This window comes from Malaclemys terrapin, chromosome 12, assembly GCF_027887155.1.
Source record: "Malaclemys terrapin pileata isolate rMalTer1 chromosome 12, rMalTer1.hap1, whole genome shotgun sequence".
In the NCBI taxonomy this organism is placed as follows: Eukaryota; Metazoa; Chordata; order Testudines; family Emydidae; genus Malaclemys; species Malaclemys terrapin.
Genome location: NC_071516.1, coordinates 45235594 through 45259463, shown reverse-complemented (window position 1 = coordinate 45259463; position 23870 = coordinate 45235594). Strand labels below are relative to the sequence as shown.

At 53.0% G+C, this 23870-nt stretch overlaps 1 protein-coding gene across 3 annotated transcripts; it reads right to left on the bottom strand.

Annotated features, from left to right (window-relative positions):
* Nucleotides 1–1884: 1884 nt before the first annotated feature.
* Nucleotides 1885–23123, bottom strand: RIPK3 (receptor interacting serine/threonine kinase 3). 3 transcript variants are annotated; one of them, XR_008446819.1, is made up of 14 exons: nucleotides 23020–23123; nucleotides 21319–21471; nucleotides 20361–20691; nucleotides 19993–20153; nucleotides 19734–19783; nucleotides 16935–17105; nucleotides 16677–16759; nucleotides 15983–16148; nucleotides 15178–15269; nucleotides 14553–14622; nucleotides 13831–13922; nucleotides 13431–13452; nucleotides 10513–10720; nucleotides 1885–6647 (listed from the first exon to the last, which is right to left on the bottom strand). XR_008446819.1 is itself a non-coding variant. In XM_054046112.1 (13 exons), the coding sequence occupies exons 2-13, from the start codon at nucleotides 21462–21464 to the stop codon at nucleotides 10662–10664; spliced, it is 1443 nt and encodes a 480-aa protein (XP_053902087.1). In that variant the 5' UTR covers nucleotides 21465–21471; nucleotides 23020–23123; the 3' UTR covers nucleotides 8796–10661. The 3 variants fall into 3 exon arrangements, 2 of the variants coding, with proteins under 2 accessions (XP_053902087.1, XP_053902086.1); XM_054046112.1 differs by lacking the exon at nucleotides 1885–6647 and having other exon boundaries at nucleotides 8796–10720; XM_054046111.1 differs by lacking the exons at nucleotides 1885–6647; nucleotides 10513–10720 and adding an exon at nucleotides 12105–12759 and having other exon boundaries at nucleotides 23020–23122.
* Between the last annotated feature and the right edge of the window lie 747 nt (nucleotides 23124–23870).

Below are 23870 nucleotides of genomic sequence, written 5' to 3'. Positions count from 1 at the left end.
TGGGCTCACCCCTCCCACCCTCCTCTGCCGGTGCCCCTCAATCCTCACCCACAGCCCCTGCTAGCCCAGCCCTAGGCTGGCTGGTCATGAGGAAGATACTCACTGCTAGGAGTTGTGTTTGCAGTCATTGTCCCTGCCTGGGTGTCTCCCGCTGGGGTGGATGGAGATGGGGATTTCTGTGGAGGATCCTCCGCAACATGACAAGCTCACAAAGGAACGAGATTATCAGGCAGAGCTGGGCATTCCCGTCCCCTTCCCCTGACCTTCCTCTCTGGGCGTCACCAACATGCCCTGTTCTTCCCTGGCTTCCCGGAATGCAATTCCCCTTCCCCGCAGTCTGCAGGGAGCCCGTAACCGGATGCAGGGCCGGCTCCAGCGTTTTTGCCACCCCAAGCAGCAGGAAAAAAAAGCCGCGATCGGTGGCAGCTCTACCGCTGCCGCTTGATTCTTTGGCGGCAATTCGGCAGCAGGTCCTTCCCTCCGAGAGGGGCTGAGGGACCTGCCGCCGAAGAAACAGACATGCCGCCCCTCTGCATTGGCCGCCCCAAGCACCGGCTTCTTGCACAGGTGCCTGGAGCCGGCCCTGACCAGATGGCCTCTCTGGGGCTGGGACACAGCGTTTAGTGAGCCACCTGCACCCGGATTGTCCTGAGGCTTGTGCCTTCCCAACCTTCTCAACCGTCCCCGACGACTGTCCCCCTTTCGGGAGTTTGATTTGTCTTTCGTCCCGCCAAGTTACACCTCACTTTAAAGCTACTTGCTTACAAAATCAGACATCAAAATACAAAAATGTCCCAGCCCACGACTACTGAAAAGTGGCTTCCTTTTGCTTTTCATGCAGCCTGTTGTGCAGTCCGTACGTAGAGCAGTACAAACAAGTCACGGTCTGTATGAAATTTTAGTTTCTAGTGACTTTGCTAGTGCTTTTTATGTAGCCTGTTGTACAATGAGGCAAATCTCTAGATGAGTTGATGTACCCCCTGGAAGACCTCTGCGTACCCCTAGGGGTACACTTACCCCTGGTCGAGAACCACTGGGCTATATCATTGGTTCTCAACCTTTTTTCATTTGTGGACCCTTTGTCTGTATATACAGTGGAATTCTGTTCAGTCAGTTTTCAGTCTAAGTCTTCCATGGACTCCTGTCGACATAGTTTGTGGAGCCCCAGGCCTCTGCAGACCACAGGTTGAGAACCACTGGTCTACATTGACCCGGGGAACAAGAGGCCCAACTCAGCCTGGCTCATACAAGCAGCATTGCCAACTCTCATGATGTTGTCATGGGTCTCATGATAATTAGTGTTTTCCTTAAAGTCCCAGCTCCTGGAGTCAAGTGGATCTGTGATGATTTCAGCCTTCATTCTTAAAGGAAAAGTAAGTTTCTAGCCCTTGTGGCTGTGGAGAAAGCTTCAGAATGTGACCCCGGTGCACCCTAAAGGGCAATACTGAATTGCGAAGTATTAGAGGGTTTTCCCTTCACCCTCCCACTACCCTGGTTCTTGTCACGCAGACAGCAAGCAGCAAAAGACCAGAAGTCCAAAGCGCAGACACTGCAATGTTTACTGGGTTAGTTTCCAAGCAAACATATTCCAAAGCCCTTCACACCAGTCGGGCTTATCCGAGGCTGTTCCCCAGTGTTCTGTTCCTAGCTCTGACACCGCAGAGTGTTTACCTCACGTCCCCCTTCCCAGTGATGCCATAGAGCTTTGCCTGTGCCCCTGTTCCCCGTTCCCTATTCCCTGTTCCCGTTCCTCACCCCTTAGCCAGCATGATTCCAATTTCCCTTCCCCCTCTTCCTCTTTGAGCCCAGTGTGTATAGTAATATTCTCAGCTATACCTTAACCAATTGTTTTACTGAAATTTAACTAACCAATCCTAACACATTGTAACATAATTCTCTAACCTATTATATCCCACTACCCTAATTCACTTACACATAGCAAAATTAATTATACAGCAGACAGAAACAATTACAGAACCAGACAGATTAAGAATAGAAAAGTGGGGGCCATAAAGATAAAACCTATAGAAATGAGGGTTTCATAACCACAACCACTGATAAGTGAATTCTTGCCAGACCGGATGCTATCAAACTAAGTTCTCTTTAACCATCTTAAGATCTGTTTCTTTATCTGGTGGGGATGGGCACTATCAGGACAGGATTGTCGTCCTAACAGCCCAATACCACCTTATTTCAGTGGGGCTGGTTTGGGATGTGAGGATGTGACCGTTCGCTTCCCGGCTTATGACTGCCCCTGCTGCTTAGCCAAAGGCCTTAGCCCAGGGGTCGGCAACCTTTCAGAAGTGCTGAGCCGAGTCTTCATTTAGTCACTCTGATTTAAGGGTTACATTAATACATGTGAACGTTTCTAGAAGGTCTCTCTCTAGAAGTCTATACTATATAACTAAACTATTGTATGTAAAGTAAATAAGGTTTTTAAAATGTTTAAGGAGCTTCATTTAAAATTAAATTAAAATGCAGAGCCCCCCATGGCTTGCTACCCCAGGCACGTGCTTACTGCGCTGGTGCCTGGAGCCGCCCCTGTTTAGGGGGTTCAGGAACAGGAATCTTGTTCCCAAGGGGATGATAGGTGTGGTATTAATCCATGAAATTCCTGGTCCCACCATCCACAAAGGCTGTTTCCCTACTTGGTCCAGCTTCCACACGGAAGTGTCTTTATCATTCCACCAGACGGTGATCAGATTACCAATACCCCAAGTAATTTGTCCTTTTGCACTCAGTTGTCTGATGGGGTAAGGTCTGGACACCTCAAATCTTTTTAATTGACTCCCAGCAATACACAGTAACAAGCGGGGTGCGGATGGAGCTTGGAGATTAAAGTTCCATTATTGATTTGGAAGGTTTCTATTGTGCTTCCCTTAACCACTTATCCGGTGTGGTTTTCTGTAAAAAAGCACCGAACATGTAATATGCAGTATAACCCTCATATCCCTTCAATTGCATGGCATCTTTCCACCGAGGCTGTTCCTCTGTTTCAACCAAGTACAGAGAGGGCCTGAATTAATCTCAAATTGGCCCAGGACCTGACCACTCTCCTTTGGGAAATTTTTAATTTGGAGCTGGTTCAATCGTAATCATAACGTGGCTTCCAATTTGCCATTGTTTGATATCGCTGCTTTCATCAAATGCCTGAGTCACGTTTTGCTGTGCTGCAGCTGCTCCTTGAACGGTGCCCAGCCAATATTTAAAGCTGTTCACCCAGGTGGCGGTTGCCAGTGCTGTAATTGTTTCCCAGTCTGGGGGCTACAGCAAGCTTTCCCAGCCAGGCTTAGGTCTCCCAAAGAGTATTTCATAGGCACTAAATCCTGTCATGCGGTTTGGGTGGCCTCGGATCCTCATTAGAACCCAGGGAAGGGCCACGTCCCAATTTGTTCCCAGCTCATTACACACTTTAGACAGTTCAATTTTAAGAGCTTTATTCATCCTTTCCACCTGTCCCCCAGCTTGAGGGTGGTAGGGGACGTGTGACGGTAGGGGAATCCCAGTCCAGGTCCCCATACTTCGGAATCCCTGTCCGATAAAGGCATTGTCCCGGCCCATTGTCAGAATCAATGCTGTGTGGCAGCCCCCATCTTGGAAAAATTTCAGCTATTAACATTTTTGCAGCTGCAGCACTGTTTTCTTTTTCTATTTTTATTTTCTACCCATTTGCTAAAACTATCCACAATTACCAACAACAATCTGTTTCCCCAAGGAGTAGTAGGCAAGGGTCCTACAAAAGCAACCTGTAAACGTTGGAAGGGGCCTTTTAACGCTTGATGCATTAACTCTCCACACAGGGCTGGCGCTTCCACTAGGCGACCCTAGGCGGTCGCATAGGGCGGCAGGATTTGGGGGGTGGCATTTTGCCACCCTCGGCGGAAATTCAATGGCGGGGGGTCCTTCCGCTCCGGGTCTTCAGCAGAAATTCAGCGGCGGGTCCTTCACTTGCTCCGGGACCCGCCGCCGAAGTGCCCCGAAGACACGGAGTGGAAGGACACCCCCCCCCCGAATGCTCAGAGGAGGGGCGCTGCCACCTAGGGCAGCAAAAACCCTGGCACCGCTCCTGTTTCCATGTCTTTTTCTTCTAGCAGGGTCTTGCTTAGCACATGTTAAACAGCTATGAATATGCAGGTTTAAATCCTCTTTCACTCCAGGCCACCATCCCAGTTTTTTAGTTTTTCTAATGCCTCTTCCTGTTTTGGATCACCTCCCACAACTGAACCATGTATCCATCCTCAAAGGAGGTACTGTATCTGCTGATGGATTTCCAGAACCCATTTATTTTCTGGTTTTGCCAGAATTAGGTCTCCCTCCTTTCTCACGATACAAGGACTTATGTCTCAGGACCTCATCTTAATTTCATTTGGTGACCCCTAGTGTGACGCTATCTGATTAAAATATGACCATATAGATCATTGTTGCAACCACCATTCTACATTTGCACCAAATCTTTTACAAAGGTTGTCAAGTGAGATGTCTATGAAAAGGTCATGATTTGTGGGTTATGATTATGCTATCTGTATGCATGGATCATTTTTGTATTTGAAGTTATAAGTATTGGCTCTATACCTGGATTTCAAATGTTGGCTCCTGGGGTAATGCCCACAAGGTAGTGCCCAGCTCATCTTGGAGGGACTATTCAAGTTAAGTGGTTCATCAAGAAACACTTGGTTGACAATGTTCTATGGGAGACGCCCACCTACACTGAGTGGACTGTCATGTAAATGTGCTGTCTGGAGTGTAGATAATGGCTTCCTGCAATGACTGAGGGAAATTGGGCATGAACATGTGACTTGCCCATGTGACGCCAAACTCCATCTTGTTGCTGTAATTTTCCACAGTAAGAACAATGGGGTGCCCTCCACATTGCAAAAGCTATAAAAGGCCCTGGAAACACCTCCAGTTTGTCTTCAATCCTGCTTCTTACCTCTGGAGGAACTTTGCTACAAATTGAAGCTCTGAACAAAGGACTGAATAACCCATCCAAGCTGTGAGTGTACTCCAGAGACTTGACTTGAGCCAGCAGTTTATTCCATCACTGCTACAAGCCTGAACCAAGAACTTTGCCAATATTATATGTGATTGATTCCATTTAACCAATTGTAACTCTCACTTTTCTTTCTTTCTTTTTATAAGTAAACTTTTAGTTTTTAGATACTAAAGGATTGGCATCAGCATGATTTTTGGGTAAGATCTAAATTATATATTGACCTGGGTGTGTGGCTGGTCGTTTGGGATCAGAAGAAGCGATTATTTGATGAGACTGATTGTAAAGAACCACTCATCTCTGAATCCAGTGGTTGTGGTGGTGATATAAGAACCGGGGTGCCTGAGGAAACTGCCTTTATGTTTTCTTGTTAGCCAGTGTGGTGAAACAGGAGTTTACTTTTGTGGTTGGTTTAGTAAATCTAATAAAAGAATAACCACCAGTTTTTGGTTGTGTTTGCCCTATTTCTCAGCAGTTCGGCCTGTATTTGGCATCCTCAGTTGTGACCCACTAAGGCCCAGTTACATCTAGTCCTTGTGTTAGAAGAAGGAGTAAATAACACTTCCTTCTTTACTTTCTCCACACCAGTCATGATTTTATAGACCGCTATCATATTCCCACTTAGTCGTCTCTTTTCCAAGCTGAAATGTTCCAGTCTTATTAATCTCACTTCATATGGCAGCCGTTCCAGACACCTCATCATTTTGTTGATAAACTTTTGGGCTAAAGCACTACCAAATGTAAAAGGATCACAGTGTGATTCATAGTAAGAGATAGTCCTTGTCCCAAGCAGGTTACATGTTGAACAGACCAAAAAACAAGGGAATGGTCACAGGATTCAACATAAGGCAAAGTAGTCACCCCATGTGAAGATGAACCCACCTGTTGTTAACTCCATGAATATTGTTATTATTTGCCCTCAGTCAAGCAACACCATGGGATTTAAAATGCAGCTTATTCTGGGCTGGCGTTCACCTGACTCTTCTAAAACAGGATGTGTGCAAAATGCATCACTGAATTTCCTGTTTAAAGCTGAGACTGTCCTGCCGCTACAGCTCTTGGAGAGAAGATCGAGACAATCTGCATCCCCCTGTGTCTGTGCAATTAACAGCAAATTCCCATGAGAGCCCTCCTCAGAATCAGAGGGATGCTATTATGGCTTGATATTGCATCCTTTCTAGTGGTTCTCACATATAATTTCATTCCTGCAGACATGAGAGACGCCCACGTATTATTAGGGAAGTCTCCATGTCTCTTTTTTACTATCCAGGGATCCAGCTACAATTAGAATTTGTGGCATCTGGTGGAGAAGTTAAAATACTTAGGGACTCTTTCTGGATCTCCTGCAAACCTCTGGATTCAGTTTTGGTGATTATGGGACGACCTGGTACAGAAACATACCTGGAAAGGGACCGGAGTGGCTCTCAACCATTAGTCATTGGGCTGGAGGTACAAAAAATTATGCTGCTTCAGTGAAAGGCCAATTCACCATCTCCGGGCACAGTCCCAACAACCTGTTGTATTTGCACATGACTAACCTTAGACCTGAAGACGCTGCCGAGTATTTCTGCATGTTGGACGCAGTGTGCAGAAGGAGTTGGAGCTCAGACAAGAATGGTTTTTACTGCAGAAGATTTCTGCTGCGGAAGCTGAAAGCCTGAACAGTAGAAAATCCCAAAGGAAACCGGCTCAGACAATCCACTCGGCTTTAACAATAGTAACAGGTTACCTGCTGCCATCCACTTCTTTCCCTGACCCTGGATCCTCGGATTCCTTCCCCCTTCCCCTAGTGCCAGCCTTCCCCAGTCCCCTTGTGGCAACCTCATTCCTCCAGCTCTATCCAACTTCTTTCCCTGACCCTGGATCCTCGGATTCCTTCCCCCTTCCCCTAGTGCCAGCCTTCCCCAGTCCCCTTGTGGCAACCTCATTCCTCCAGCTCTATCCAACAGAAACCAAAGCCTCTCACCAGGCCTTGTAGGGACTTCTTCCAAAGGAGCTGATCTGTGCTTTAAAATGGGGGCAGAGGGAGGTCTTGGAAGATGCATGGGGATGTGTCCAACATGGGAGAGGGGATAGAGAGAACATGCAATGTGTTAGTGGGTTTCCTGAACAAGAGGGCAAGGACTGGGGGGCTTAGACATATTGGATGTGACCTGTGCAGGCATGCAGGGCCTCCATCTACCTAGTTATCCTTAATGGACTCACATCCATGCTCCGGCCGGGTGGTGCTGCCTCACACCAGCTCCGACCCCTGCATTGATCCAGGTCCATTCTCTCTCTCTCACCCATGGCAGCTGTGGCATGGCGCAGAGCTGACCGAGTGGGTGGAGCCCACCCCACTGCCAGAGGCCGACCATCACGTCAGCCCAGGCTCCAAGTGCAGCGAGGCTGGGTGGGGTCGGACCGGAGCGAACACCACCACCGACCGGCTGCAGGAGGTGGTGAGGAACGGCACACGCAGAGAACAGTGCTGGCATTATGACTAGGGTTGCCAATTTTGGTTGGACATATTTCTGGAGGTTTCATCTTCTGACATAATCTTTAATTCAGGATTAATCTTTAATTCCTGGAGACTCCAGAAGGCTCCAGAAGGGCTGGCAACCCTAATTATGACCCCAGCACCACACTGTGGGCCAGCAACCCCCATGCCAAGAAATCGGTGTTCCAGATAAATATCGCATCACCCAGAACCGCCAGCCAGCAGCAAGCTGCTTCAGGGCAAGGAGCTGATGGAAACCACCATGGCCGTGCCCCTCCCATGCTGCACTGCCCCAAGAGGGGAGCCCCTGGTGCATCATGGGAGATGCAGCCCAGCCAGGGAGCCCAACATCTAGGACATCTCTGGAGAGGTATCGCCAGTGTTAGTGCCCTCCTGCAAGGCGCTGGTGGAAACGGGCTGAAATTTAACATGGGCCCATGCACATAGGGACAAGTAAGAAGAAAATTCCTGCTCTGAGCTGGGGGCTCATCAGCTGGAAGCGACAGATGAGGAGGGAGACTTGGGTGTGTCAGTGGATTACAGGATGACCATGGGCCACAAACGGGATGCGTCCGGGAGAAAGGCCAATACGGTTCTGGGATGGAGCAGCCGAGGTGTCTCCAGTAGAGAGAGGGACATTTTAATGCCAGCGTAGAAGGCACCGGTCTGAGCTCAGCTGGAATCCGGTGCAGAGTTCTGGGCAGCCCTGTCCCAGAAAGAGGGATCCTGGCTGGACCAGGTGCCGAGAATGGCTGGTGGGACAATCAGGGAAATGGACAGTCAGTCTGACGAGAGGGGAATAAAACACCTGGGCTAGGTTAGCCTAAAACACAGGCTGGGCGGGGTCTGATTGTTCTACAGATACATCAGGAGCGGGGGGAACACCAGGGAGGGAGACGAGCTGTTGAAACTAAAGGACAAATCAAATGGGGATAAATGTGGCAGGGATCAATGGAGGCTGGAGATTAGGAGAAGGTTTCTAACCATCAGAGGGGGAAGGTTCTGGAACAACCTCCAATGGGAACAGTTGCGGGGGAGGGGAACAACCTAACAAGGATACAGACAGAGCTTGATAAGTTTATGGATAGGATGATATGACAGGGCTGCCTGAGACAGGAGGAACTGGATTCCATGACCCAGTAGGAGCCTTCCAGTCCTGTGTTCCCACAAGAAGGAATAGGGGCATGAGGCACCTGAAATACACCTCCCATGAGACTAACAAATTTATTAGAGCATAAGCTTTCGTGGACTACAGCCCACTTCTTCGGATGCATATCTCCGAAGTGGGCTGTAGTCCACGAAAGCTTATGCTCTAATAAATTTGTTAGTCTCTAAGGTGCCACAAGTACTCCTGTTCTTCTTTTTGCGGATACAGACTAACACGGCTGTTACTCTGAAACCTCCCATGATGCACCATGACCAGAAATGTTTAGGCTTTGATTTTTAACAACATGTTTCAGGGAAAATGTTGAAAATGGAGAAATGCCCGATGCCCACATTTTATGAGCATCTCTATTGTTCGCCTTCCCTGGAGGGTCTTCAGGTGACCTCAACTCCAAGGCTACCCAACAGACAGGGCCCTGGGTGAAATCCAGGCCCCATAGACGTGAATGGGAGCTTCGCTGTTGACGTCCATAGGGGCAGGATCTCACTGGAAAGGAGGGAGAGTCAGCGTTCCCGTCCCGCAGGAAATGGCAACATTTCAATCTTTGTTTTCGAAGAAAAGTTGAGATGTCAACATTTCTGCCAGAATGGAAATTCCAAAAGCAGGTTTGACTCAGAAATGTCGAAATGTTTCATTGCAACATTTTCAGTCAAAATGAAACATGCTGAGATGTGAACAGATTGAAACGTTTCCTTCCATGTGAACAAATTGGAGAGAGTCCAGAGGAGAGAAACAGCAAATAAATGATCCGAGGTTTAGAACAGCTGACCTGGGGAGGAAAGGCTGAAGGAACTGGACACGTTGGGCTAGAAAAGATGAAGCTGAAGGTGGGATGTGATAACTGTCTTCAAATATGTTAAGGGCTGTTATAAAGAGGACAGTGATCAAATGTTCTCCATGTCCACTGAAGACGGAACAAGAAGTAATGGGCTTAATCTGCAGCAAGGAAGATTAAAGGTTGTACCTTATGAAAAACTTTCCAACTCTAAGGATAGTTAAGCTCTGGAACAGGTTAACTAGGGAGGTTGTGGAATCCCAGTCACTGGAGGTGTTCAAGTCCAGGTTGGACATACACCTGTCAGGGATGGTCTAGGTTTATTTGGTCCAGCCTCAGTGCAGAGGGTTAGACTAGATGACCTCTTAAGATCCCTTCCAGCTCGACTTTTCTATGATTCTAAGATTTTGGTTTGTTGAGTTTACCCCAAATGCTTCATTTTGAGCAAGTTCAACATTAAGCTGCAGTTCCTTATCAGTGCATTGCCTTCTGGCAGGGGCCTGTACAGAAATTTAACTTTGACTCCTTTTGCGGGGGCACAATCTGTATCGCACCCTGGCTCCGGCAGGAGCTCGCTGTCCTCCCCGCAGCCCAGGGGCTGGGAGGATCTTACTCTCCCCGCCACTGTGGCCTGGAAGAGCTCTGTGCCTTCGACGATTATGTGTGTGAGGGGGTGCCCCTGCTTAACCCCCTTGTGCACATCCCTGCCTTCTGGGAGCTGGACTACATTTCCCACAATGCAGTGAGTCTCATGATTCCCATGATGCTCCAAACAGCTCAATCAGAAGCAAATCTGAGTTGCATTATGGGAAATATAGCCCTCCAGGGAGCCAAGTCCTTAAGAGAGAATTGAGACCTGAACTACAACTCCCATAAACCAATGCACAGGTAGAAAAAATCAGTTTAACATATTGTTGAACTGATCCCAAACTAAATGTTTCAGATCATTTTAAAAAAATGAAATATTCTGATTTAGGTGGAATGGACGCAAGATTAAATATTTCATTTTAATTTTCCTGATGGAAAATTAAAAATTCATGGCAAAATCAATTTTTTTCTGTGGAAAATTTCAATTTTGTATAAAGTGCTTTTTTCACAGGTACCTCATTTTGCCCAGCTCTAGATTTTTCTTTCTGCCCATCCATTTCCAGGCTGGTTCTGATTGGCAGAAAGAGCTGGGCCTTCAGCAGCAGAGAATACCTGTCCCAGATGCAATGTGAGTTCTCAGCAGGACAGGCCGGACTGGGTAATATCAATCACTGATGTTATTCTCCTTATTGGCAGGGCGATTCCGGCAGGCCCCTGGTTTCTCTATGGAGAGAGATGAATGGAGAGGTGTGTATAGGGATGGGGGGGATGGATGAAGGAGTGCGTATGGAGATGGATGGGTGTGTAGGGGGATGGATGGGTAGATGGATTGATGCATACATGAATGGATGGAGGGGTGTGTATGGAGATGGATGGAAGGATATGTACAGGAATGGAGAGGGGTATATGGGGATGGATGGATAGATGGATGAAAGGATGTGTAGAAGGATGGACAGATGGGTGTGTAGGATGGAGGAATGGGAGATGGATTGAACAGTGTGTATGGGGGTGGATAGATGCATGGGTAGATAGCATAGATGCCAGAGATGGGGGCCAGAGGGACATTGTCCCCCCACTTTGAGACCTGAACTTGGCAGGGGATCAACAAGGCCCCCCCCACACCTTATCCCCGACTGGTGCTAGGTGTTGTAACGCTGGCGCCATCCCTGGTAGCATGACAGAGGAACACATGGGCCAAATTTGAATGGCATGGCCACCCCGTGTGCCACGTAGCAACACCACCCACCCCAGAAGGGCACCTATTCAAATGGGGCCTGGCTGCCCCAGTGTCCTGACAGGAGGGTGGGTGGGCCAAATCTGAGTGCGTGACATGGGGACCTGGCACTGGGCCCCGGCACTTCTGCAGTCCTTCCGGCACCCCGCTGGATGGACTACAAGTGTCTGAAACCCTCAATTATCCCTCCTCCACTCTGATTTTGCAGAGCGATTCTGGAGGCCCCCTGGTTTACAAGGGGAAGGCCCAGGGCATCGTCGCCTATGAAAATGGCAAAGCGCGGCCCCCTCAGGTATTCACCAGAATTTCCAGCTTCTTGCCTGGGACAGAGGCGACGCTGGAGGAATTGCAGCATTCGGGGAAAGAGCTGGGTTCCGCCTCCGGCGTTATTTCACACGGCAGATGCTTTGGGTGAATTATTTCCCCAGCTTTGCTTAAGCAAAAGGCTAGCAATAGCGTCTCAGTATAACTCTAAACCATAGCACTAGGGGGCGCTGTGCTGCAGGGAGAGGGGCAAGGGGGGCTCCCTAGGGGGCACGCTCCCCTCATAGTCAGTGCTGGTGTTAGGGGGCTCTGTGCTTCCGGGAGCAGGGCAGGGGGGGCTCCCTAGGGGATGCTCTCCCCTCAGTCAGTGCTGGCCCTGGCGCTAGGGGGTGCTCTTCCCTGCTGGTCAGTGCCATTTTCCTCTCCTGTTGCAGCTCCCAGCTAGCCCCACGGCTCATTGTCCGTGGGAGGGACAGAAACCTCAGCCTGCCAGCGAGTCCAGCGTGGGTGACCTGGGCAGGGCTAAACAGAGCTCACACGCCCCCCCCCCCCCCCCCCACTACACAAACAGCCCTCCGCAAGAATCCCCTGCCCTCCCACACAGGCCCCTACCAATGTGCCTCTGCCCTGGAGGGACACTCTCCAACCCGCCGCTGCTGGCCAGCAGCAGCCTCCGAGAGATAGGACCCCAAGCTGGCACCTAGAGGGGCGCCCCAGAGCAGGCGGGCACCTCGGCGGGGGTTGCTGTTGGGGCTGCCTTGACTCTGAACTCCTACAGAGGCTGCTGGGCCGGCATCATCCAGCAACCAGCTGCTTTCTTTCCTCCACTCACGACTCTGAGAAACCAGACTACTCGTCCCAAAGCCGGACTCGTTTTAGTCTCACTGTGGCTTTAATGCTGCAGCTACAAAAGCCTCCGTGACCAGAGATGCCAGCTCCCAGGGCTGGCATCCCCCCTGCCCCCCACCGCCGGGGGAGAGTGGGGAGCTGGGAATGGGGAGAGGACGGTGGGGGGCTGAGGTTCATAGTGCCCCCACACAGGGAAGTGGTGCGTACCAGAGAAGGGGGGTTCTCTGCTGGGGGTGGGGAGTGGGGGGGCTGGGGTGCTCCACACACACATCTAGAGATCAGAGGTGAAGGAGCCATTATTTCTTCTTCTTTTTCTTCTTCTTCTTCTCCTCTACTCGCACCCTGGTCACTTTCATGCTGTTGTTGTGACCGATCTGTATTGCCGAGCAAGAACCAGTGATATTTATGCTGCTACCTGCAGGCGACAGGGAGACACAGTAAAGCGAAGGGAAAGAAAGCAAGAAAGCATTTGTGTGGAGAGAGAAGAGGTGGGTGTATGGGGATGGATATGTAGAGACAAAGGATGCACATGAGGATAGATAGACGGATGGATGGGTGTATGGGGACGGACGGCTGGATGGACGGTTGGATGTGTATGGGGACGGACGGATGGACGGGTAGGTGGATGTGTATGGCGATGGACAGATGGATGGATGGGTGGGTGGGTATGTATGGGGACGGACGGATGGATGGACAGACAGATGAGATGGATGGGTGTGTATGGAGAAGGATGGATGGATAGATGAGATGAGATGGATGGGTGTGTATGGGGATGGACGGACGGATGGATGGGTGGATGTGTATGGGGGGATGGGTGGGCGTGTATGGGGACGGACGGATGGATGGACAGACAGATGAGATAGATCAATGTGTGTGTATGGGGAAGCATGGATGGATGTATTCTCTTTTTTTCTCTCTCAGACGCTTAAAACCACAGACTTGTTCTGGGGGCAAACAGAAGAGATCCCTACCCCTACCCCAAATATCTGGGCCCCCCGGAATCTTAGTGCTCATTTAGGAGTGAGCAGGCGCCACCTAGAGGCCAACCATGTACATTGCAGCTGTCCAGAGCGCGGGGGGGCTCACCTGAGAATCCAGGTTGTGGATACTGAAAGATAGATGGGGGAGGGGAATGGGTTAATCAGCTGGGACGGGACTGGAGACCCTGCTCTTTAGAGACCCCTTCCCTCTGTGCCATTATTCCCATGATCCATCCTCTCCATTCCACAGTTCCCATCCCTTATACCCCCCCTCCCTTTCATCTGCCCATAGCTCCCTCCCCCCCACCATCCTCTTACATCCCCCTCCCCTGCTTTCCCCACCTGAAGATCCCCCCGACCCCTCCCTCACTCCCTTCCAGCACCCCCTCCAGCTCCACCCCCACAGCCCCCCATCCTGATCCCACAAGCCCCTATAGCCCCCTCTTCTCCCTATTTCCCTGCATACCCAACCCCTCCCCCTCCCTAGGGTGGGGGCACCCCCTCACCGGTTGCCGGAATGGGAACATGGGTTGATCCGGCCCCTGGGTGGGGAGGTGTGGTTGGGACTGGCTGGGGAAGAAGGGCCTCGGCTGATTGTCTGGTGGGAAAGAAAAATTAGGGTTCATGAGCACTTCCCCTTTGAGGTTGGGATTTTTCACTCCCAGACGCTATTCCCACCAAGCTGCATCCTCTTAGGCATCCCTGATACACTCCCACTTGCTCACTGCCCTTGTGAATGCTTTCTCTTTAAGGGCGGAGTTTCTCTCTGCTGAAGTTGATTCCTCATGGAAACTTCCCCTTTAAGAGCACTGTCTCACTGCCAGACTATCGCTCATGGACACTTTCCCTTTAAGAGCAGAGTTCTTCACTGCCAGACTTTGGTCTTCATGAACACTTTTCCTTTCACTTTCTCTTAAAGGGGAGTTTCTCGATGTCAAACCCGGAGACCCACTCTGCACTGTGGATGAAGTTTCTCACTGCCTGATGCCAAATATCATCCACACTTTTCCTTCAAGTGGCTCTTAAAGGGAAGTTTCTTAGTATTGGTCTCTGTCCCTTATCCTGTATTAATGGTAGTGAAAAGCTGCCACCTTGTGATGAAAAAGGGTACCACAATGGGGGGTGGAGGTAACATCCCATCTAGGGTCTGACCCCCTCCTCCTGGAATGCCCCCTCAGTCCTCCAGCCTGGCCTCACCTCCCCTCCCCCTGGATCTGCCCCATGGTACCTGGGTGTCTCAACTGTGATGGGATTGTCTTGGGGGAGCCAAATTCTCCATTATTGGGTCCTTCTGCTCCCTTGAAAGAGAAGAGAGAATCACATGGATCCTGGACGCTCTGTATCACTAGATTCCTACAGATATAATTTACAGGGACCCTTTGCCCGGCACTGAGATGCGGCCCTTCTGGGGTCGGGCATGGGAGCTGTTCATATGGGAACCCCTCGCCCAGTGCAGAGACGGGGCCCCTGTAGCAAGGGGAACAGGGGCTGGTTCTATGGGAACCCCTCACCTGGCACCGAGATGCGGCCCCTCTGGGGTGGAGCGCACAGGCTACGTAACAGCCACAAAGCAGTACTGCCTGGGGATTGCTCACCCAGTGTTGACGTGTAGCCAGCCCTGGGCATTAGGGCTAGCACTGACTGCAAGGGGTGGTGCCCCCACCCGGCTCCCTGCAGCACTGCGCCCCCTGATGCCATACTGGGGCGCTGGTGCCAGCACTGACTGCAAAAGGAGAACACGTGCACCCCTTGCTGCCCCTGGGTCTCCCACCCAAGCCCCAACCCAGATGTGACCCCGCTTAGCAGACAAATGCTGAGCCCACCCCAGGGAGGGAGCGATGGCAGACATTTACCTGCCTGGGACCCATTCTGACACTGCAGGGCTGAGGGGTACCAGGTCCTTGGTGATGCTCCGTCTGCCTCATGTTTCTCTGGAGCACAGCTTCTGAGGGACATAAAGACACCCCCAATGGGTCACTGCCAGCTTACAGGGAGCCCGTGCGCACCTCTTCCCTTCTACCCCCCTTTCTCTGAACATCCCAGAACCCCTCAGGCAGGGAAATTAGCCACAACAGCCAGCTCAGGAAGTCTCACCACTCCGGAGGCAGGACTTCCTGTATTGACATTTCCTGCCCTGCTACACTGGAGACAGGATTTTCTGTCATGTCACTCTGGAGGCGGGACTTTCTCCATTGTCACCATTTAGCCTATCCTGCTACACTGGAAACACAACTTCCTGCCCATTAAGTCAGGAGGCAGGACTTCCCCTAATGCCACCATTTTGGATAGATCTTCCTGTCCTGTGACACTGGAAGCAGCACTCCTGCCTTGCCACACTGGAGGCGAATCTTCCACCACAGCCACCTTTTTGGGTGGGACTTCCTATGTCGCCTCGTGCCACATCAGAGACAGGACTTCTGGGGTTGCGACTCTTGAGGTGGGACTTCCTGCTCTGTTACATCAGAGATGAGATTTCTCACAGTCATAGCCGACGTGGAAGTCCATCTATGGACCTGCTGGAGGCGGGAATTCCTGCCCTTTTATCTTGGAGGTGGGATTTCCTGTCATGACACCAGAATAGACTCCCTTGATACCCAGAATTTCCCCAGCTGGTGCCTGATGCAGATGGCTTGGCAGGGGGATGGGAACCCCACTTACCGTTTTCTCTGGATGGACGATCCTCATAGCGAAGTGTCTGGAATTGCTCTGAGACCCCGAGGGAAGATGGAGGAAAGGTGTGGAGATGGGAGCTCTCAGCCGCAGCAGGTGCAGGGACGCTTACTGATGGTCTGGAGTCATCGCTGGGAGAACTGGCCATCATCATCTGGGGTGACAATTTGGGGGTCAGGTCTGGATAGACAGACAGAGATAGACAGATAGATGGGTGTGTATGGGGATATCTATCTATCCACATACACACCCATCTATCCGTCTATTTATCCCCTTACACACCCATCTATTTATCCATCTATCCCCATACACACCCATCTATCTATATAGATGGATGGATGGATGGATGTGCCTGGAGATAGATAGATGGATGGATGGATGATGAGGTGTATGGGGGATAGATAGATTAGACAGACAGATGTGTATGGAGACAGTGAGATAGTCTGATTTCTCTTTTGGTGACGCATCACCCCCTTGTGGCAGCTGGTGAGAATAGCAGGGATTGAATTGCTCAAATCCTGTGTTGGGAGATGGGAGATTTATTCTCGGCCCCTGGGTCTGGCTTGGAATTGGGGCTATTTCAGCCCAGGATGTCATATTCTGCTAGAATGGTGCTGCCATCTAGTGGCCAGCTGTGGTGATGCAGAGGATGGAATCAGAACCACAGCCGGCTGTGCCTTACCAGCACATCCTGCACCTGACGCACAGCCGGCACGATCTGGGACTTGTGGCAGGAAAAAATCTTCTCTGTCTTGCTGCTGCAGTCTGCAGGAGAAAGACAGGAGGGGTGAGGGATTCCACTGCAGTACAGCGCCACCTAGTGCTGGGGCATTGGGGCCAGCACAGACTGCCAAGGGAGAGCGCCCCCTATAGAGCCGCTGACCCACTCCCTGCAGCACAGCGCCCCCGTCAGCACTGACCGCACGGGAATGGACTTTACCTTTAAAAGTGGGTCTTTCCCAGCTGTCATTGTGCCAACATCTCTTCATTAACTCTTTCATGTCCTCCAGGCCCTCCACTCCTGTGACCTCCTCCAGCTCCTTCATGTCGGGTCTCTGACCCCGGGGGATGTGCATTCGGAGCAGGGAGCTCATGCATTTTGGGTGGAGATCTGGACCAAGAAGACATGGGGAACATAAGGGTCATACATAAACATTGCCCCCCTGTGAGGAGTCAGACACATAACAGCCATGCACAGACACTGCCCCCCTGTGGGGAGTCAGACACATAACAGCCATGCACAGACACTGCCCCCCTGTGGGGAGTCGGAGACATAATAGCCATGCACAGACACTGCCCCCCTGTGAAGTATCAGAGGGGTAGCCGTGTTAGTCTGAATCTCTAAAAAGCAACAGAGGGTCCTGTGGCATGTCTACCCAGAAACCTCCTGCTACAAGACAGGCCCAAAAAAGAAACCAACAGAACTCCACTGGCCATCACCTACAGTCCTCAGCTTAAACCTCTCCAACACATCATCAGTGATCTACAACCCATCCTTGACAATGATCCCTTGCTTTCACAGGCCTTGGGAGGCAGGCCAGTCCTCGCCCACAGACAACCTGCCAACCTTAAGCATATTCTCACCAGCAATCACGCACCGCACCATAACAACTCTAACTCAGGAACCAACCCATGCAACAAACCTCGATGCCAACTCTGCCCACATATCTACACCAGCAACACCATCACAGGACCTAACCAGATCAGCTACAACATCACCGGCTCATTCACCTGCACGTCCACCAATGTTATATATGCCATCATATGCCAGCAATGCCCCTCTGCTATGTACATTGGCCAAACTGGACAGTCACTACGCAAGAGGATAAATGGACACAAGTCAGATATCAGGAATGGCAATATACAAAAACCTGTAGGAGAACACTTCAACCTCCCTGGCCACACAATAGCAGATGTAAAGGTTGCCATCTTACAGCAAAAAAACTTCAGGACCAGACTCCAAAGAGAAACGGCTGAGCTCCAGTTCATTTGCAAATTTGACACCATCAGATCAGGATTAAACAAAGACTGTGAATGGCTAGCCAACTACAGAAGCAGTTTCTCCTCCCTTGGTGTTCACACCTCAACTGCTAGCAGAGCACCTCACCCTCCCTGATTGAACTAACCTCGTTATCTCCATACTGATTTATACCTGCCTCTGGAGATTTCCATTACTTGCATCTGAAGAAGTGAGATTCTTACTCAGGATAGCTTATGCTCCCAGTACTTCTGTTAGACTCAAAGGTGCCACAGGACCCTCTGTTGCCCCCCTGTGGTGAGTCAGAGACATAACAGCCATGCACAGACACTGCCCCCCTGTGCTGAGTCAGAGACGTAACAGCCATGCACAGACACTGCCCCGCTGTGGTGAGTCAGAGACATGATTGTTAAGGCTACGATAACGTAACGGAATCTGAGACTTGCATTGACCTCCATAACATTTTCGGCCTGGGGCTGGAGCTCTCAGCCAGCCCCGCTCTCGCAGCTCCCAGGCCCCAACCTGGTAGGGACACCCTGCAGCTGCCCCGCCACGGTGGAGGGCTGGTGGAACTGCAGCTACCAGCTGCCCGGGGAGAGGGGACCCTGCAGCAGCTCAGCCCTAGGAGTAGGGACACCGACTCTCCCATGCACCACATCGGTAGGGGACCCGGGAGCCCCAGCAGCTGAACTCACCGACCCTTTTTGTCAGGGAAATTTTTAGTGAAAGTCAGGGACAGGTCATGGGCTGCCGTGAATTTTTGTTTATTTCCCATGACCTGTCCCTGACTTTTACTAAAAATATCCGTGACAAAAACTTAGCCCTAATGATTATTTACTATAGGGGTCAGGAGTGCAGGAGGTCGTCTGGAATTTACCAGGAGCTTAAGAGAATTACCCTGAATCGCATTTGATTTCAGGTGCCTAAATGTCATTGAGCTCCCAGCCCTGTTTCGTAAAGCGTCTCGCCGCTGAGACCCCCTAGCCACGCCCCCTCAGAGCCTCTGGGATTTGAACTGCCAGAGGTGGGCAGAGATTTTTCAAACAGGCATAATTGGGCCTCTTCCCCCACTTTTTAGAAGGAGCCTGTAAGAGGTAGTCCCTGCCGCAAAGACTTTACAGTCAAGAGAGACCAATGAAATCCTGTTTCAGGCTGGGGAAACTGAGGCAACAGACGGCTGAAGTCATTTGCCCCAGGCTGCATAACTTAGCTGTGGATAGAACCCAGGAGTCCTGGGTCCCACACCCCCTTGCTCCATTAGGCTCCATTCCTCTCCCAGAGCTGGGGATAGAACCCCCACTTTAATGAGAATTTCTTTTGAAATTCTTGGATGGAAAATATCATTTTCCCACTAACCCTATTATCCACCTACCCATCCAACTTCAGTCCTATCTATCCACCCCATACTCTCCCCCCTTCTCTTCCTCTCTAATCAACTATCCTTCCATCCAACTATGTCTCTCGCCAACTACCCTTCCTTTTTCACACTTCTCTTTTTTTATCCCAGCAATACAGGGTTTATGGCTTATACCGACACAGGGTTTATGGCTATCACAGCTCACTGACCTCTAGTGGACAGATTGAAAACTGCGCCTGTATGAGCCGTAAATCCTATACTGCTGGGATAGAAGGGATTCCCCTTCAGCTCAGAGGTGGTGTTTGTTTTGTTTCTATTCCCAGGAAACCCTGGGTAACCCCTGAATCGCAGGACAAGCTTGGTTCAAAAGAGAGGCATAGTTAAAAGACAGGAATAGGACTCACTTGGGTAAGGCTGTTCACCACTTAACACGGACCAGGTGAGGATGGCATAACTGCAGAGGCAAAAGAGGCAGGTTGGGATCATGGGATGGGAGAGGACCCCCTACACAGCTCCCTGAAGCACAGCGCCAACTAATGTCGCTATGGGCCATTGTGGTCAGGACTGACTGAAAGGGGAGAGTGCCCCCTACTGAACCTCCTGCCCTGCTCCCTGCAGCACAGCGCCCCCTAGTGCCTCATTGGGACATTGGGGTTCCTTTACCTGTATATGTCTGTGGCTGGCGTTGGCTTGTAGTTGATGTCTATGAGGGATTCGGGGGGCATGTACTCCAGGGTACCCCCGTAGTCATCCTCATCCCCGGAGCGGTCTGCTCCCTGCTTGGTCGTCACTCGCTTGAATTTCGATAGCCCAAAGTCTGCCAGCTGGTGGGGAAGAGAGAAAAGCATAGCTGGGGGGCAGGGAATGGAACACATGGCCTTTCTCCTCTGGGGGCACTGGCTGCAATGCAGCCCTAGGGCAGGGGCGTGGCTGGTCAGTGGGGTGGGAAAAGGGACACGGGGCCTTTCCCCTGTAGGGGGTGTCAGCTCTGACCCAGGCTTGGCTGACTAGGAGGGGAGGGGCTCTCTCACCCGGACATGCAGCTCCAAATTCAGCAGGACGTTGCTGGGTTTGAGGTCCAGGTGCAGTAACGGTGGGTGAAGCCCATGCAGGTAATTCATGCCCAGCGCCACCTGGTGGAGGAGGCGGAAGCGCATTGGCCAGGGGACTGGCTGGACTCTCTCCAGCAAGCTGGCCAGGCTGCCATTCTCCATGTACTCCATGACAATGCCCAGCCGGGGGCCAGAGTCCCAGCCCTCCTCTTCCTCCTCATAGAGGCCGAAGAGCCGCAGGATGTAGATGAAGCGAGCTTTGTCCATGGCCCGGGCTTCCGCCAGGAGCTCTTCACGGCTGCAGGTGTCTCTGCAGGCGGGGGGTGGAGAGATGAACGAAGGATGGGGAAAGTTGAGAGTGGAGGAAGGAGAGAGGAGGTGAAAAGAAAGAACGAAGGAGAAAGAAAAGGCAGGAGAATGGAGAGATGGGAGGAGGGAATGGGAGAGTGGAGGGATAGAGACTACAGAGGGCAGGAGGAAATGGAGGTATGGAAGGACAGAGATAGTGGAGAGAGAGACAAAAGAGAGATGAAAGGATAGGAAGAGAAAATGGGGCCATGCAGGGAAGGCAAAAATAGATGGATGCAGGGAAGAGGAAAATGGAGGTATGGAAGGATAGAAAGAAGGAATGGAAGGAAGGAGAAAGGAAAGGGAAGGAGGAAATGCAGAGAAGCAGCAAATAGAGGGCTGGAAGACTAGAAAGAGAAAACGGAGGGATGGACGGAGATAAAAGAGGAATGGACAAAAAGAAAAGGAGAAGGGTGAAGGAGAGATGAACAAAGAAACATGGTGAAAGGAACAGGAGAGAAGGGGAAAGGAAGGGGAGAGGGGGACGGACGGGGAAAAGTAAAAAGAAGCGGAGAAAGGAAGAGAAAGAGTGTGAAGAAAAAAAGGCTGGAAAGAGAGAGAGAGCGAGAGATACACCCACCCCTCTTACCGGCTCAGTTTCTTCACAGCGATGGGGATGCGCCAGTCACGATGCTGAGCCCGATAGATGGTGCCGAACCCACCGGAGGCTATGAACTGCATCTCCTCCAGGCACTCCCGGGGGATCCGCTCCCGGAACTCCACCCACTCGGCCATCCCTGCACTGGGACAGAGTGAGAGGGCGCCCCTCACTCCTGACCTGCAGCCCCTGGTACCCAGCCCTGGGCTCCCTCCGAGCACTGCCGGTGCCCCTCACTCCCGACCCACAGCCCAGCCCTGGGCTCCCTCCAAGCACTGCCGGTGCCCCTCACTCCCGACCCACAGCCCAGCCCTGGGCTCCCTCCGAGCACTGCAGGTGCCCCCTCACTCCCGACCCGCAGCCCAGCCCTGGGCTTCCTCCGAGCACTGCCGGTGCCCCTCACTCCCAACCCGCAGCCCCTGGTACCCAGCCCTGGGCTCCCTCCGAGCACTACCAGTGCCCCTCACTCCCGACCCACAGCCCAGCCCTGGGCTCCCTCCGAGCACTGCCGGTGCCCCTCACTCCTGACCCACAGCCCAGCCCTGGGCTCCCTCCGAGCACTGCCGGTGCCCCTCACTCCCAACCCGCAGCCCCTGGTACCCAGCCCTGGGCTCCCTCCGAGCACTGCCAGTGCCCCTCACTCCTGACCCACAGCCCAGCCCTGGGCTCCCTCCAAGCACTGCCGGTGCCCCTCACTCCCGACCCGCAGCCCAGCCCTGGGCTCCCTCCGAGCACTGCCGGTGCCCCTCACTCCCGACCCGCAGCCCAGCCCTGGGCTCCCTCCGAGCACTGCCGGTGCCCCTCACTCCCGACCCGCAGCCCAGCCCTGGGCTCCCTCCGAGCACTGCCGGTGCCCCTCACTCCCAACCCGCAGCCCCTGGTACCCAGCCCTGGGCTCCCTCCGAGCACTGCCAGTGCCCCTCACTCCCGACCCGCAGCCCAGCCCTGGGCTCCCTCCGAGCACTGCCGGTGCCCCTCACTCCCGACCCGCAGCCCAGCCCTGGGCTCCCTCCGAGCACTGCCGGTGCCCCTCACTCCCGACCCGCAGCCCCGGTATCCAGCCCTGGGCTCCCTCCAAGCACTGCCGGTGCCCCTCACTCCCGACCCGCAGCCCAGCCCTGGGCTCCCTCCGAGCACTGCCGGTGCCCCTCACTCCCGACCCGCAGCCCAGCCCTGGGCTCCCTCCGAGCACTGCCGGTGCCCCTCACTCCCAACCCGCAGCCCCTGGTACCCAGCCCTGGGCTCCCTCCGAGCACTGCCAGTGCCCCTCACTCCCGACCCGCAGCCCAGCCCTGGGCTCCCTCCGAGCACTGCCGGTGCCCCTCACTCCCGACCCGCAGCCCAGCCCTGGGCTCCCTCCGAGCACTGCCGGTGCCCCTCACTCCCAACCCGCAGCCCCTGGTACCCAGCCCTGGGCTCCCTCCGAGCACTGCCGGTGCCCCTCACTCCCGACCCGCAGCCCCGGTATCCAGCCCTGGGCTCCCTCCAAGCACTGCCGGTGCCCCTCACTCCCGACCCGCAGCCCCTGGTACCCAGCCCTGGGCTCCCTCCGAGCACTGCCGGTGCCCCTCACTCCCGACCCGCAGCCCCTGGTACCCAGCCCTGGGCTCTCTCCGAGCACTGCCGGTGCCCCTCACTCCCGCCCGCAGCCCCTGCTCCCCATTCACTGGAAGGCTCCCATCCCTTTATCACTGGGTGCCAGGACGCGGGGACTCGTGCACTTGAACTCAGACTTGCAGCCCCCAGCACCGCTCCACGCTCTGACTTCCGGCTCCACCGCGGCTCGTTTCTCTTCGCCTACGAGCTCGTCACTTCCCCCTTTGGTGTCCCACGGTGCCCCTTGGCCGACTCCCCGCCCCGGGACTTCCCACAGCCCGCCCCCGCCCCCGCCCCCGCGGCTGGGCTGGGCTGGCAGAACGGGGGAGGGAGGGACACGCGCAGGAGAGAGACTGGGGAGGAGGGAAGGTAGGTAGGCAGGTAGATGTGCAGGGACACACCGGCAGGTAGATGTGCAGTGCATGGGCGCAAAGAGACGAATTTGATCAATCAATAGATATTCCCCCCGCCCCGTCTCCAGCCTAGGCTCACACACGAGTCCCCCACCCAGACAGATCCGCCACTAGCCCTGCTCAGACCCCGAGTCCCGGTCACCCTTCCACACGCGTTGTGTGTCGGTGGTAAATTATCTCCCGCATCGGGCGCCAGGAGGGCTCCCTGCTCCTGTATCGCCCCGCCCCGCCCCGCCTCCGGAGCAAGGGGGGGCCTGTAAACCCACCGCACCCAAACCGGCCGGCAGTGATTCTCCCGTGACTGCTGTTCCTACAATGGCCACTAGGGGCAGCAGAGGGTGCGTGGGAGGAAGGGGTGGCTGTACTGTATAATGGGCACTAGGGGGCAGCAGAGGGTGGGGGTGGGGAAGGGGCGGCTATACTGTATAATGGGCACTAGGGGGCAGCAGAGGGTGGGGGCAGGGAAGGGGCGGCTGTACTGTATAATGGGCACTAGGGGCAGCAGAGGGTGGGGGCGGGGAAGGGGCGGTTATA